Source organism: Nycticebus coucang, chromosome 12 (assembly GCF_027406575.1).
Source record: "Nycticebus coucang isolate mNycCou1 chromosome 12, mNycCou1.pri, whole genome shotgun sequence".
NCBI classification, from domain to species: domain Eukaryota; kingdom Metazoa; phylum Chordata; class Mammalia; order Primates; family Lorisidae; genus Nycticebus; species Nycticebus coucang.
Window position 1 is genome coordinate 43151567 of NC_069791.1, and position 16191 is coordinate 43167757.

The 16191-nt window shown below is 36.5% G+C and overlaps 1 protein-coding gene across 1 annotated transcript in view; it reads left to right on the forward strand.

The window, feature by feature from the left end:
* The first annotated feature begins 201 nt into the window (after nucleotides 1-201).
* The window catches only part of SLC15A5 (solute carrier family 15 member 5), an 87163-nt gene continuing 71173 nt past the window's right edge, over nucleotides 202-16191 (forward strand). The window contains exons 1-2 of the mRNA XM_053557552.1: nucleotides 202-562; nucleotides 4997-5219. Of these exons, the coding sequence (XP_053413527.1) occupies nucleotides 202-562; nucleotides 4997-5219 (584 nt within the window). The remainder of the gene's footprint in view (nucleotides 563-4996; nucleotides 5220-16191) is intronic.

Genomic DNA, 16191 nt, shown 5'->3' on the forward strand with positions numbered 1-16191 from the left:
GAAGGTTTAAATACTCACGTCTCCTCTTGTGTGCTCCTGGGTCATCACAACATTAATGTGCAAAAAACCTTACGAAATTTTGGCATGGGGATGTGAAATTCAAAGCTGTGATCTTACTTATTTTTTTTCATTAGAAGGATGTGGGTTAAAAATTCACCCAGTTCAAACCACTAGCATAGGTTGTACACAAGGAGGGTAGACATGTCTGTTGCAGACTTTACAATAACTGATGAGGCAATACCTTCCAATCACAGCTTTGCAGAGGAGAAAACTCTAAGTCATATTGGTTATCTCTCTTCATCACACTCAGCAAAAAAAATTCAGGTTGGAATCTGCTTGCTTCTGGTGGAGCTGTGTGAGAGGTTCACTTTCTTTGAAGTTGTCTGCAACATGATCCCCTTTTGCACTGTCAAGCTTGGCTACCTCAACCATCAGGCAGCCATTTTGAACTTGTGCTTTATTGGAACTTCAATACTTACCCCTATGATTGCTGGATGGCTCACTGATGTGTATGTGGGAAGAAACAAACTGGTGTACTCCTGCTTATTTCTACATTTTCTAGGTGAGTGTCTTCTGCTGACTGGATTGTTCTTACAACTTACTTGAATAGACTTTTAACAAATTCTTTGTTAGAATTTTTAGTTTATATTATTCCCATCCTGCTCTTAGCATAAAAGGTGATAAATGAAGTGAGATTGTTGTTTTAATTAATTTCATTCTCTTTATTATTTGAAGAATGCTAATGAGTATGTGTGCATGTGTTAGAAAATGCTTTAATACCTATATTATTGCACTTATTATGTTTTACAATAATTATTTCTTTACACATTTACATTCTCTGTACTCCTTAGGATGCCCTCCCTCCCCCACTTTCACTCTAAGCCCAAATTTGTGACAAATACCCTGTGAAACCTGAAATGTATATGCTTCACAACTAAGTTGAAATGTGCTAAAAAGGGTTTTGAAGTTCATGTAGAATAATTGAAAAATGTCTTTATCAAATGGTGGTCTTTAATTAGTCATATTGGTAATTAAGATTGCATATGAAGGCACGACTTCTGTATTATTAACTATGGTTACATGCTTCTAAAAATGAGTGTATTTAGACACTCTATGCTTCTTTGACATATTAAAAAACAAACGTATCTACAAAAGTTTGGGAAGGAGGTGCTTGGAAGACATGTTGGAGAAATATCAAAATAACTTAATAAGGATAAGAGAGCAAGTTGATGAATAGTCTAGAATTTTAGGCTGAAAGTTTCAAGTTATTCTTCTTAGCTAACAAGAAGTCTCTGAAGCTACAATGAAATCAAGATTTGAGAAATGTTTTTCTTCAATAAACAGGATGAACAAGTACTCTGAGGGGTTAAATAGAGAGAAATTAGAAGACCCCAGGATGATGATCTAAGCAAGAAAGAAGTGACAATTCAGGACAGAACATGTGAAAAACTATAAAAGCTCAGCAACTAAAATGAAGGCACAAATGCAATAGAGGAATAAAAACCAACTGCAAGTTTCTGAGCTGAGGACCTTGAGAAGGTAGTGAGAGGTACAACAGGAATGTGTGTTGGTGGGAGGCCCAGTGAAGAAGGGATGGAGAGATACAAGGTACTCAGTGGATTACCATTCAGGAAATTGATTACAGTGTGACTCAAACCTGTCAATTTCATCAGAAAGTCCTAAGAAATAAAAACTAAGTCTCTACATGGCAAATATTCATTCAACATTCAACAGATAATTCCTATTAATGACACTATGCCAGGCTTTTAACAATTCCATGCCTCTTTGCCAGACTTGGAATCAGAGAATGCCTTCTGATAAGGAGACATTCTAGCAAACCCCTGAATAATTCTCCCTGCTTCCTTTGGTAACTTCTTGCTTAACAGGGTAATTCCTATCAGTCTAATTCCCAGTCTAAATCCCAGGTCAGTGAGCCATCAGAGAAAGACGGAAATCCTGACTTTGGAATTTGGTGAACAAAAGACCAGCCTTCAACTCTATATTTCATTTTCTTAGTAAAAATTTTTTGCTTGTATTCCCCACTCACAACTGTTTTCAAATCCCAACCAGTCACTAAATACCAGAAGTTCAATCAGAAAGGTCTCTTCTGTCTGAATTGCTACAACCTTAGCTCAAAAATGCAGCTTTCTTTTTCTTGACCATTACAATGGTCAACATACTAAGCTGCCAGTGGTCAGTCTCCAGTTCGTACACTATTCTATCACCAAAACTGACTTCATGAAAAGATAAATCTATATGTTGGCTATCTTATCTAAAAAATAAAATCTAAAGGCACTAATTTATCATACAACAATCTTTGCAATCTATTTCAGGCTTACCTCTCCAGACCTCTTATGTAATATGCAGCCCCAGCTATGCGGAACTTCTCCTTGTCTACTTCCCTTTCTAATCTCACATATGATCTTCTCTCTGCCTGAAATTGTCACCTTCTCCTATCTTTCCACCTCACATCCAAAATTGGAAAATTGTGTTCTTTCAAGACCCATGTTAACATTTGTTGCAAGCTTCTTCATGCTCAACCACATTCTGATGGTACCTGTATGACAGCATTTACCACTTCAAAATATAATTAATTGTCCACCAGCATGTCTGAATTCTCTGTCAAACTCATTAGTTCCTGAAGAGAGGAGGACTCCCACCCCCTGTAGGAGATACAACACATCATCGTGGTTTATACAGAGCTATCAAATATGGGTATGGTGATTATGTGATACACATTAGCATACATTATCGTATGAGACATGGATTTGTACTTTTATTACATTAATTTTATGTAGATAGAAATAAAATGTCATTATTTTATAGTAGATAGAAATAAAATGTCTAACAAAATCAGTATATTCTGACATTTTCTTAAAAGATGGAAGTAAAATGTCTTTCTAATCTCCATGAGATACTACATAAACTAAAACTGTGTTGTTTTGAATAAGTGGTTGCTGCATAAAATAATTTCTTCATTTCTTCTCTTTGGATATCCTAACATCACACATCCACAGGAGAGGACTGAGTGGTATAGAGAGAACAGTCAGTTCCACATCTGGCTAACCTTGAAAGGAAACATTTCAAACTCAATAATTTAAAGGGCCCACCTCAGGGTAAATCAATCTGTCACCAAAGATCTGCTTCTGGAGGGGAGACAGAAACGTTACATCCAATTTTTACCTGTAAGTGATTTATTATGGTCTAATAGAGAAAACAAACCACAAGAAACAATTATATAAAAATGCATAGGAAAAACATTAGTGCCAAATAGTAAAACAGGGAACAGAAATGACATGGTGGAGGCATTTTCACTAATAAATTTGGCAAAGCAAAAAAAAAAAAACAAACTTAATTTCAGAAGCTAATATTGATGAAGGCCACACCTACAATGATGGTAGGAGATTAAATTGTTACTTTTTTATGGTATTAAAAGCCATAAAAACATGAATGCCTTTGACTAGGAACTTAAGCTATGGAAACAATCAAGGCTGTGCACAAAAAACATGAGGGTATTTTTGCGGTATTCATTCAATATATCTGAAAAGAGATATCCAAACAAATTATGGCTAGAATCTCACATTATCATTGGAAATCATTTTGGAAAAGATAAATGAAAATTAAAAAACTGTTCACATTACTTGATTGTGATAAAAAGAATCAACAGTGTAATCTCCATTTAAGTAAAACATATCCATACAAGTATAATGTATGGATAAAGATGGTGGTATGGTAATGGTGGTATAGTGGTATGGTAATGTATGGTAAAGATTATCTCTAGGCTATGGAATTATGGATCTTTTGTGTTACTCTGAAGTGAGAATATGTTACTTTTGTAATCAGGTGGGAAAAATGCTATTTTAAAAAACATTGATGATTTGACCACTTAATGGTAGAAAGTTGGAGAAGTGAGAGATTATATCTGGATTACTCTGTACCATTGGGCAACTCATAGCCTCACTGAACTAACTTTCTTTCTTTCTTTCTTTCTTTCTTTCTTTCTTTCTTTCTTTCTTTCTTTCTTTCTTTCTTTCTTTCTTTCTTTCCTTTCTTTCCTTCCTTCCTTCTTGGTTTCTTTTTCTTTCATTTCCTAATTTCTTTCTTAATTCCTTCCTCCCACCCACCCTCCCTCCCTTTCTCTCTCTCTTTCTTCCTTTCTTTGAAAAATAAGAATAAGAAAATCTATCCTCTGACATTACAAAGATTGCCCATGATGAAGCAATATAGTATGTTAAAATGTTTTACAAAATATGAAGAGTTTATCAAAAGCATAGTATCATAATTTTTATTAGACTACAGAGGAAATCTAATGTGGTCCCTACGAGCTGGAGGTAAGAAGGACATTCAACACTCTTTTGTCACTTCAGGTCTTTCCTCCTTCCAGCATTAGTATCACCACTCATGTTCCTTTCCAGCCTCCTCATCTCTGTGTGTGACAGAGAAGGTCCTATCCAGTTCCTTGCAAAATAATAGAAATAAGAAAGACATTAAAAGGAGAAAGAGAAGTAGGAAAGAAAAACACAGGTTGTGTTCTCCTAGAACTATGATAATATTCTTAATTTTCATTTAAAAGATTCCTGAGCTACCTGAAATTGTGCCATTTTCTATCACTCTTTTGATTAAGAATAAATAAGCCTTATAAACAATGGTTTTCTCTGGGGGTGGGAATACAAACAGCTCAGTTTTTAATATGATGTATCTCCAAATTGTTTTAACTGTGTTACAATAGACATGATTTGCTTACACATTCTGAGAGAAAAGATAGTGTAGGCTAGAGGGGAAGTAAATCCCTAAAATTCTGGATTAGATAAGACACATATTGAAGGAAACCACACTTAGAAAAAAAATCAGCCTATCACCTAAGTTGCAGTGATTAACATAAATATTTTAATAAGACAATCACATAATGAAGACACAGATTAAAAACACTGATGATATGACTTGGTGCTGCAATTGGTCTATACTATATTTATTCATCTTTTTTCTCTACTTACAGGTACTGCTTCATTATTTGTGATTGCTTTTCCCTTGGAAGATTTCTGTCTGGGCACTTACCATGTGATGAACCACATACCCAAGCAGGAACAGAATGGGCTATTTTATGTAGCACTGTTGACCATCTGCTTTGGCCTGGGAGGAATAAGAGCCATCATTTGTCCACTGAATGCTCACAGCCTTCGGGAGTATAGCTCAAAGAAACCAATGTCTTTTTTTAACTGGTAGGTATACTTGTTAGGAGAGAGAACAGTTTCATGACATACCTCTCTCTTTTGCAATTTCTCATTGTTTCTGGTTTCATTCTGATAGCAGTTATTCCGTGCTGGCATTGATTGGGTAGGTGAGGATGTGACGGCACCTGTGATGATGACTCGGTCAGGAATCACGGTAGATTATAAGACAGATACACACCAATACAGTTCCCCAGCACCTTCCCAAGACACACTAATAAATTTACACTCCCAGTAAGAGAATGTGAAGTGGCTTGCCATGTTGAATAGAATGGCTTTGGAACAAAACAGACCTGGCGGGAGCTCAACTCTGCATACCCCAAGCTAACTGACCTTGACCAAGTCATTTATTCTCTACTTCAGTTTGTTTATGACGGAAAATAATAATAATTCTTGTTTTAACAGAGGTAACATTATGTATTTCGTGGCAAAGAACATGGCACATTGGAAGTTATCAAAAAACAACAGTGGTTATTATTAGTATGTCTCTATTATAATAGACTAATTCGGCAGGGATTATAAACTTCACAGTCCAACGCAGAGAGAAGATGGAAAAGATAAAAGAAACATTTACAATATGTCAAAACATCACCCAGCACCCCTGTTTCTCACTCACTTCACCCCTAATACTGGGAGGTGGGGGGTGAATCTTTATCTGTCCCAGTGAGTCTTCTGCTGTTTAAGGAATATGGTTTTTAAGAAACCAATTTCTATTACTAAATACAAATTCAAGAAAAACTTATAATTTAGATCTGATCTTAAAGTATGGCATTTAGTATAAACTAAAGTCAGCATTTAGTATAAAATTTAGTATAAATTTAGTATAAAATTTCCTTTTTTGTTGTGTTATTCTTCATCAATGAATATTAAATATAGGTGAGATACAGTGTCTTTTGTTCCCTCTTATATATGGAATAGGTTGCCAACATTTCTAAAATATTCTGTCTTTCCATCAGTGTTTGCCATGAATAAAAACAGTGCACAGACAGCAACAGTCAAACATGTTCAAAGAAAATTCATAATAAAGCAGTAAATAAAAATAGTTTAGAGTAAATACTGTCTAGGTATATGGCGCTATCCCAGGCAATTCCTATATTTGGTCTCTCTCTTCTTTTTTCCTTTCTTTCTTCCTGTTCTTTCTTCCTTACTCTCTTTTTTATTTTGTCTAATTACATTCATGTTACAAAAGCATTCAGGCCTATTTTGGATTAAGTCCTAATGTCAGAGAACAATGCAGTTTTACCAAAAGTGGAAGGGACTCTTTACTTCCTTACAGCAAATTCTGCCTCCTTGACCTGCCCAAAGGAGAAAGAAAAATCCTTCTTTTTTATTCTATTCGGAGGTTTTAATCCTTAATTAGCAACATCATTTTGATTAAATAAGACTCTGGAGGATTAAGACTGGAGAGCAATCAGTTGTTCAGAAAGATAGCTCTGGAGAATTTATTGTACTGTGGTCTTAGTCACTCAGAGTTGTGTTTAATCAAAGTGACATTTCTCAGTGTTGATTACAAAGGAGACATTATATGAATGAAATATTTCCTTTGGGAAACAGAGGGGACTCCCAGTGGGTTCATGCTTTAAGGCTTTGGGAAGGGGGTTGGGGAATGAGGTAAAAATGAATTTCTGCAGCTGTGAGAAGCCAGGTGAAATTTAGGATGAACATATTTAGGTTTTAAAAAATTATTTTCTAATTTTATTAAAATCTCTGATAGCATTTTAAAAATTTGAAGTTAAAGCATCTAGAAATGTATATAAAAAATTAGGGGGTTATTCTTTAATGGGAAAGAGACTATTTGGACGATAAGCTCCTTGTAGTCTGAATCTGGTTGTTTTAGCTTTTTTTTTTTAACCCCCAGTTTAAATAGTAAACTACAGGACAACAATTTATGAACATTCACTTAACTTACTGCAGTCTGTAGGAATGAACACTAATTCTGTTCCTCTACACACTGCATAAGTTGGTGGCAAAATGGGCAGAAACCCCCAGGGCAGCCAGATACCTGGCAGAATCCTGGCTCTGTCCCTTAGAGTCCCAGATTCTTCATCCACGAAATGGAAATGCTTTAGAGGACTATTGTATCACTTATACATAGTGTATAAAGTACCCTAGCACATTAAAGATATTCAAATTATGGTACCTGTTATTATTGTTGTTAAATTATGAATAAGTTAACAGTGAAAATCCATTGTCTACATGCTAGGAAAGAGGGAATCCATTTAAGAAGAGGTCATCTTTAAAATGGACAGATGATTAATTCATAATCTATTTCTCCAAGTCAAAATTGCCTCTAGAAATTACTAGAGCCTCGTAAATATAATGAATTTCAGTTGTGTCTTTAAAGAAAAATAACGTATCACTTGAATCTATAATGACTTGATGTCTGCATTCAGTCCCCCTTGCAGCACAGATGTCAGATGGTCTTGGTTATGTGACCTTTGATGAGGTTTGTCATTGCATCTATACCACCTAAAGTTTCCCAGTGATCATGTTAAGTGGCAAAGACTGGAAGTCTCAGGCACTGAAAACACCACTTCTGAGAAAAGCTGCCAAACATAGGTGAGAAAACCACTCTAAGCCAGCATTACCATCTGGTCCTGAGTCTGCCTCAACCATGTACCTCATTGAAAAAATAAAGCCTAGCTCCCTGAAAGCAAGAGCCACAGTAATCTGCCAACATTCTTATGCCATTATCTAGATCAGAACCTGGCTCTTTCAACATATATCAAAATCTTAGGTGTACAAACAAGAATCACCAGGCCAGAGACCATCTAGATAAATTTACCTCGGCAGATTCTTTTCTGGATGCAAAAAGAAGGTGGATATTTAAGTCTCTTCATGGTCATAGTTTTAAATTTTACCACAATTAATCTTAAATCTTGTTTCTGCGTTTCTCTACTTATTTCACCTGATAATTTGCATCCTATCTACGTATCAGAGTCTGTTGCTCAGGGATTACGAGAGTTAATTAAGTATGATTAAAAGCCCAAACAGGATATTGGTAAAGTTACTGCAAAAGTCTGGAGACTGATTTACACCAACCCAGGAATTTTGAATATCTAGTACTCAAATTGACCCTACTTGGTAACTGTCTCATACCAAAATCTTCCTATTTTAGTATTGTCTTACTCACATTTAATAGCTTTTACCTTAGGAAACACTAGAGGTAAAAATGTATTATCCCACAACATTTTTCCAGAAGCTGTTTTAATAAGAACCAGAGCATTGGGAATAGTGATTGTCAATTATACATGCAACATTAAAGCCACCTGAGGATGCTTTTTAAAAGGTGCTGACGCCTGGGCTTTGCTACCAGACATTCCAATAGCAGAAGTCCCAAGACCAGGACCTTTTCCTTAAGCTGCCAGAGTCATCAGAGTTGAGAACCACTCCTGTAAAGCAGTGTTGCTGGTTTTAATAATCACTTAAGGACCTTGTTAAAAATGTTTCCCAGGCTCCACCCCAAACATTCTAGATTAGAAATTCTTAGGACAGGTGGGGAATATACATTCTTAACAGGTACCATCTTAGTTTATTCAAGATGCTATAACAAAGGACTCTACACTGGCTGATAAACAATAGAGATTTATTTTTCACAGTCCAGAAGTCTTGAATTCTGAGATCAGTGTGTCAGAGGTTGCTGGCTTCTGATGAGGGCCTTGTTCCCAGTTGCAGGCTGCTGGCCTTGTTCTATCTTTACGCAGTGCAGGGGGCAAGGAGCTCTGTGGGGCTTCTTTTATAAGGGAACTAATCCCATTAGGGTGATTCCATCCCCATGATTGAAAGCCTTAGCTCCTAATACCATCACCTTGAGAGGTAATGATTTCCGTATATGAATTTGGGTGGAGCACGAACATCTATATCACACCAAGTATTTCATGTGATTCAGAAGATCAAGCAAATTTTGGAAATAATTCCAGAGTCATAAGGAAAGAACTCAGTCTGTGATATCTTTGAAAAGAAACAGAACTAAACATTAATGGAACATACCCCTGTGTGCTAGGCTGCTTTGGAAATTTGGGATGATTTATGGCAATTTTCATCATACATAAAAATCTACCAACTGAGAATTTCTACAAATTCCCAAGAAGAGAGAGAAACAAACTGTAAGTCTATATATCGTCTTCAATTGTAAAATCATAATTTATAAGGTATACTTCAGTCAACAAAATCAAAGCAGTTCATGGAGTAATCTTATTAATACTCAAAATATTCTCTGAGCTGGATACTGAGAAGTAATAGCCTATAAATAGCTTTGAAAAAAATCACTAGACCTTCCAAAACTCTAATGCACTAGCGAAGTTTCATAAATGCTACCCTCTTACTCTAATAGCAACAGGCAACTCCTTCCTTGCCTTTGCCAAAATTGTAAGCTTTCAGAAATACACTCAGAATTCCTCTCTAAACATATATAACCAGGGAGACCAAAGAATATTGAAAGGAGTGGGGGCATGACAATTCCTTATATTTTTTATGATTTACGTTGCCTCCTGCTTTTTATTAAGCCCTGCCTGGTCTCTTTTAAGCTTGAAAGGTACATGAGTGGGCACTTATTTTCATTAGTAAACTCGAAGACATGTGGTGGTTCAAAGATCCTAAATGCAAGCAATAAGAAAACCATAGAAAGAAACAACTTTGAAAATTGGAGTGTCAGCCAGGTGTGGTGGCTCACGCCTGTAATCCTATCACTCTGAGAAGACAAGGTGGGAGGTTCACGTGAGCTCAGAAGGTCTAGACCCATCTGAGAAAGAGCAAGACCCCTTTCTCTACTAAAAAAAAAAAAAAATAGAAAAACCAGCAGAGTGTTGTCGTGGGTGCCTGTGGTCCCAGCTGCTGGGGAGGCTGAATCAAGAGGATCCCTGCAGCCCAGGAATTAGAGGTTGCTGTGAGCTATGATGACATATCACTCTACAGAGAGTGACAGAGTAAGACTCTGTCTCAAAAATAAGTAAATAAATAAATAAATTAAATTGGAGTGTTGGCAAAAGAACAGGGAATGCGAAAGGGAACGTAAGCAGGTTAAAAGAGTGAGAGAGGTAGAGAGAATGCAAAGAGAGTGAAGCAGTCCCCCAAATTTCTTAATATAACTTTTTAAATCTTGCTATCTATCTTTCTTTCACTCACCTTTCCTTTAACATCTCTGTTGAAATATAAATTTACAAATAAAAAGGAAGAACTATAACAAATTTATTTTCCAAATACATGGCTGCCATAATAGTCTTTGAGGTACTTCAGGGAGTTAACGGTTATGCTAAAAGCAGCAGCAAAGGACAACGGCCATCCACCGTGAAATCAGAGCCCAAACCTTTCAGTGACTCTTCTCAACAGTTCAGTTTTATTCCATTGAAGAGTCACAAATGTCCTGGTACATTATCGCAATATTGTTCAATGCAGAATAAAACACTCCCGAAAGTCTTTAAATTGTCCTCTAATGCTATGAAGACCTGAAACTCTCCCCTTTTTGATACCTTGTCATATTAGGAAAGACCATTTTAGATCATTTCTCTTGAAAGCACTGAAAAGAAATGTGAAGCATGTCAAAACCGGTCAGTCTAGGGCGGTGCCTGTGGCTCAAAGGTGTAGGGCGCTGGCCCCATGTACCAGAAGTGGTGGGTTCAAACCTGGCCCCAGCCAAAAACTGCAAAAAAAACCCAAAAAAACTGGTCAGTCTAAGAAATGGCAAAATATTTGAGTAATTTTAAAATTATTACTAAATAAAGTGAATATTTAAAATAAATAATCTCAAAAAGATTGCTGAATTTTATAGCAACAAAATTTCTTTCTTATTTGTATTTAATACCACAGAATCATAAAGACCAAAAAGAAAAAAATTAACACTTGTATATACTCCCAGTTATTTGCAGTTCCCGGTCTGTATTTAAAAGTCGACTAAAGAAACATATTTTTACTGCTGCTTTCAATTTCCCTTAATCACCGGTATTTGTTTTGCTTTAGTGCTTTGCTCTCTGACTTCCTGTGTGAGAGGTGCTTTATATATTCAATTTGCTAGTGAGCTATGACATGAAAGCAGTCTTAATGGTGAGTCTGAAGACTGTGGATTTTTTTTCCTTTTATTCTTTTACAGATGATACATATGCAATTTCACCCTTAATTTTCTATGGCTTGTCCTGTCCATGGATCAACAAAGACCTATATAAAACATGCCTGTACTGGGTAATTCTTTCAGAAAATTACACAATCAAATAGGTTGGGTGACATTTGTTAAAATACATTTATTACTTACTTATGTGAAAGTTCTCCTAGACACAGGTATTCCACACTGTAATTCTTTAGTTTCTAACTACCTTTCACAAGATTTAAGTCTTGGAATAGTTGTAATTTTCCTTGACCCTCCTGAGAGCGATTCAGTTTACATCACCATGCAGTGGACTGAAGAGTTAGTTACACAGTGTCCTCTTGAATTTCCTCAACAATGCTTAACATTAAAATAAAGGTATCCTAAAGATTGAAAAAACTGTAATATTGCTTTCAGCTACAGCTTCTCTCAGTTACTACAGCCAAACTCAAGTGTGCAGCTTGCAACCACATGAAAGCATAATTCAAGGCTGAGCCTGGGGACACTATCCAGTTGTCCTAGAAACTTCTAACTTTGTACTTCATCTACATTGTGATAAATTAATTTCTATTAGTAGGTTACAGTAAAGTGGTTTGCTCGGAGTGACCATGTTTGACATCCTAATATTTTTCCAGGTCAATTTTTGAGAGGTTTTAGTTTAGGGTTTTTGTTGTTGTTGTTGTCATTGTGTTTGATTGACTTTTTAATATGAGATGCCATGTTATTAAGCAATTTGTTTTTTACCATGCATTTATTGTGGACCTGGTGCTAGGGCTCATGGAGGTAAAGAAGTGGAGATAAAGAATAAGATGTTGCCATCAGGGACCTTCACGTCTATAAATGAAAAGTAAAACTGACAAAGTGATACAATTAGAGAATGAATATTTGCTTTAGCAATTCAAAGAAGAGAACAAGTCCAATGTTCGAGTGAGTATTGAATAAAGGAAAAGACCTTGTTATGGGACTTTGAAAGTGAGACAAGGCAAGCTAAGGGACATGAAAAGTTATAGAGATGAAAGTGAGTAGGCACGTTTCTGGGACACTGTGGACACTGGCCTGATTTGACATGTGTCTTCTTTCCAAACGCGTTTTATGTATCTGTTCACTTCCATTCCTTTCCTTTGTTGCTACCAACCTGGTCCAGTTCTTTCTAAACTCTCAGGCAGATTACTACAATAGCTGTGATTTTTCTCCCTACCATGCTCTGTCTACAATTCATTGAACTGACTTTATAATTTCTTATTCTTTTTTCATTTAACCATATTACCAGGCCCTTGCTCAGTTTCCCTCCCATGGCTTCCCAGTGTACTCAGAATAAAATCTAAACTTCTTACCATGAACTTCAAGGTCCTAAATGATCTGGAACCCACTTACCTGCTTTATCTTCTCTTCTAACATTCTATCCCTTGCTTACTGTGGTCTAACTTTACTGCTCTTTCTGTTCCTAAAATCAGGATGGGAGAAAAGTGAACAGGAACAACACTTGCTTAGCCCCAGACAGCTACAGCCTGTGTTCTTCATTCACTTCTTACAAAAATCTTTGGAGCATATGATCCTTACTTTTAAAATTATCCTGAATTCCAGATAGTGCAAATCACAGATCATGGGATTATTAGAGCTGTGACTCAAACTCATGGTCTTTCCACCACCTTTCCAAGATGATGGACAATATTTATAATTAATGAACAATATTTATAATTAATGATACACATATATAAAACATGAAGCTAGAGACAAGTGAAAGGTAATTTCAAATGTTAAAGCCTGGATTAATAAGGAAATGATAGTGTCTTCAAATTGATAACTGCAACAACTTGGAATATTAAAAGGATATTTAGTCCAATAAGCCCCTCCGTAGAGGCTGTGCCAGAATGATGGTTTCCGCTCACCATAGCAAAACATAGCCCTGTAAATTTGGCTATGTCACTTCAGCTTTCTAAGTTTCTTTTTTTTTTTTTTTTTTATTGTTGGGGATTCATTGAGGGTACAATAAGCCAGGTTACACTGATTGCATTTGTTAGGTAAAGTCCCTCTTGCAATCATGTCTTGCCCCCATAAAGTGTGACACACACCAAGGCCCCACCCACCTCCCTCCTTCCCTCTTTCTGTTTCCCCCCCATAACCATAATTGTCATTAATTGTCCTCATATCAAAATTGAGTACATAGGATTCATGCTTCTCCATTCTTGTGATGCTTTAATAAGAATAATGTCTTCCACTACCATCCAGGTTAATACGAAGGATGTAAAGTCTCCATTTTTTTTAATGGCTGAATAGTATTCCATGGTATACATATACCACAGCTTGTTAATCCATTCCTGGGTTGGTGGGCATTTAGGCTGTTTCCACGTTTTGGCGATTGTAAATTGAGCTGCAATAAACAGTCTAGTACAAGTGTCCTTATGATAAAAGGATTTCTTTCCTTCTGGGTAGATGCCCAGTAATGGGATTGCAGGATCAAATGGGAGGTCTAGCTTGAGTGCTTTGAGGTTTCTCCATACTTCCTTCCAGAAAGGTTGTACTAGTTTGCAGTCCCACCAGCAGTGTAAAAGTGTTCCCTTCTCTCCACATCCACGCCAGCATCTGCAGTTTTGAGATTTTGTGATGTGGGCCATTCTCACTGGGGTTAGATGATATCTCAGGGTTGTTTTGATTTGCATTTCTCTAATATATAGAGATGATGAACATTTTTTCATGTGTTTGTTAGCCATTCGTCTGTCATCTTTAGAGAAAGTTCTATTCATGTCTCTTGCCCATTGATAAAAGGGATTGTTGGCTTTTTTCATGTGGATTAATTTGAGTTCTCTATAGATCCTAGTTATCAAGCTTTTGTCTGATTGAAAATATGCAAATATCCTTTCCCATTGTGGAGGTTGTCTCTTTGCTTTGGTTATTGTCTCCTTAGCTGTACAGAAGCTTTTCAGTTTAATGAAGTCCCATTTGTTTATTTTTGTTGTTGTTGCAATTGCCATGGCAGTCTTCTTCATGAAGTCTTTCCCCAGGCCAATATCTTCCAGTGTTTTTCCTATGTTTTCTTGGAGGACTTTTATTGTTTCGTGCCTTAAGTTTAAGTCCTTTATCCATCTTGGATCAATTTTTGTGAGTGGGGAAAGGTGTGGGTCCAGTTTCAGTCTTTTACATGTAGACATCCAGTTCTCCCAACACCATTTATTGAATAGGGAGTCTTTCCCCCAAGGTATGTTCTTGTTTGGTTTATCAAAGATTAGGTGGTTGTAAGATGTTAGTTTCATTTCTTGGTTTTCAATTCTATTCCAAGAGTCTATGTCTCTGTTTTTGTGCCAGTACCATGCTGTCTTGAGCACTATGGCTTTGTAGTACAGATTAAAATCTGGTATGCTGATGCCCCCAGCTTTATTTTTGTTACAGAGAACTGCCTTAGCTATACAGGGTTTTTTCCGGTTCCATACAAAACGCAGAACCATTTTTTCCAAATCTTGAAAGTACAATGTTGGTATTTTGATAGGAATGTCATTGAATAGGTAGATTGCTTTGGGAAGTATAGACATTTTAACAATGTTGATTCTTCCCATCCATGAGCGTGGTATGTTCTTCCATTTGTTAATATCCTCTGCTATTTCCTTTCTGAGGATTTCATAGTTTTCTTTATAGAGGTCCTTCACCTCCTTCGTTAGGTATATTCCTAGGTATTTCATTTTCTTTGAGACTATGGTGAAGGGAGTTGTGCCCTTAATTAGCTTCTCATCTTGACTGTTATTGGTGTACACAAAGGCTACTGACTTGTGGACATTGATATTATATCCTGAAACATTACTGTATTTTTTGATGACTTCTAGGAGTCTTGTGGTTGAGTCTTTGGGGTTCTGTAAGTATAAGATCATGTCGTCAGCAAAGAGGGAGAGTTTGACCTCCTCTGCTCCCATTTGGATTCCCTTTATTTCCTTGTCTTGCCTAATTGTATTGGCTAGAACATCCAGCACTACGTTGAATAGTAAAGGTGACAGAGGACAACCTTGTCTGGTTCCAGTTCTAAGAGGAAAAGCTTTGAGTTTTACTCCATTCAGTAAAATATTGGCTGTGGGTTTGTCATAGATAGCTTCAATCAGTTTTAGAAATGTGCCACTTATGCCTATACTCTTCAGTGTTCTAATTAGAAAAGGATGCTGGATTTTATCAAATGCTTTTTCTGCATCTATTGAGAGGATCATGTGATCTTTATTTTTGCCTCTGTTAATATGGTGGATAACAGTTATAGACTTGCATATGTTAAACCAGCCTTGCATCCCTGGGATGAAGCCTACTTGATCATGATGAATGACTTTTTTGATGATAAGATATAATCTATTGGCTAGGATTTTGTTGAGAATTTTTGCGTCTATGTTCATGAGTGAGATTGGTCTGAAATTCTCCTTTTTGTTTGGGTCTTTTCCTGGTTTTGGTATCAGGTTGATGTTTGCTTCATAGAATGTGTTGGGGAAGATTCCTTCTTCCTCAATTTTTTGGAATAATTTCTGCAGTACAGGAATAAGCTCTTCCTTGAAGGTTTGACAGAATTCTGGAGTGAAGCCATCTGGACAAGGGCATTTTTTGGTTGGAAGATTTTTTATTGTTTCTTTGATCTCAGTGCTTGAAATTGGTCTGCTCAGGAGCTCTATTTCTCCCTGGCTGAGTCTAGGGAGAGGGTGTGATTCCAAATATTGATCCATTTCTTTCACATTGTCAAATTTCTGGGCATAGAGTTTCTTGTAGTATTCAGAGATGATCTCTTGTATCTCTGTGGGATCAGTTGTTATTTCCCCTTTATCATTTCTGATTGAGGTTACTAGAGATTTTACTTTTCTATTCCTCATTAGTCTGGCCAATGGTTTATCTATTTTATTTATTTTTTCAAAAAACCAACTCCTTGTT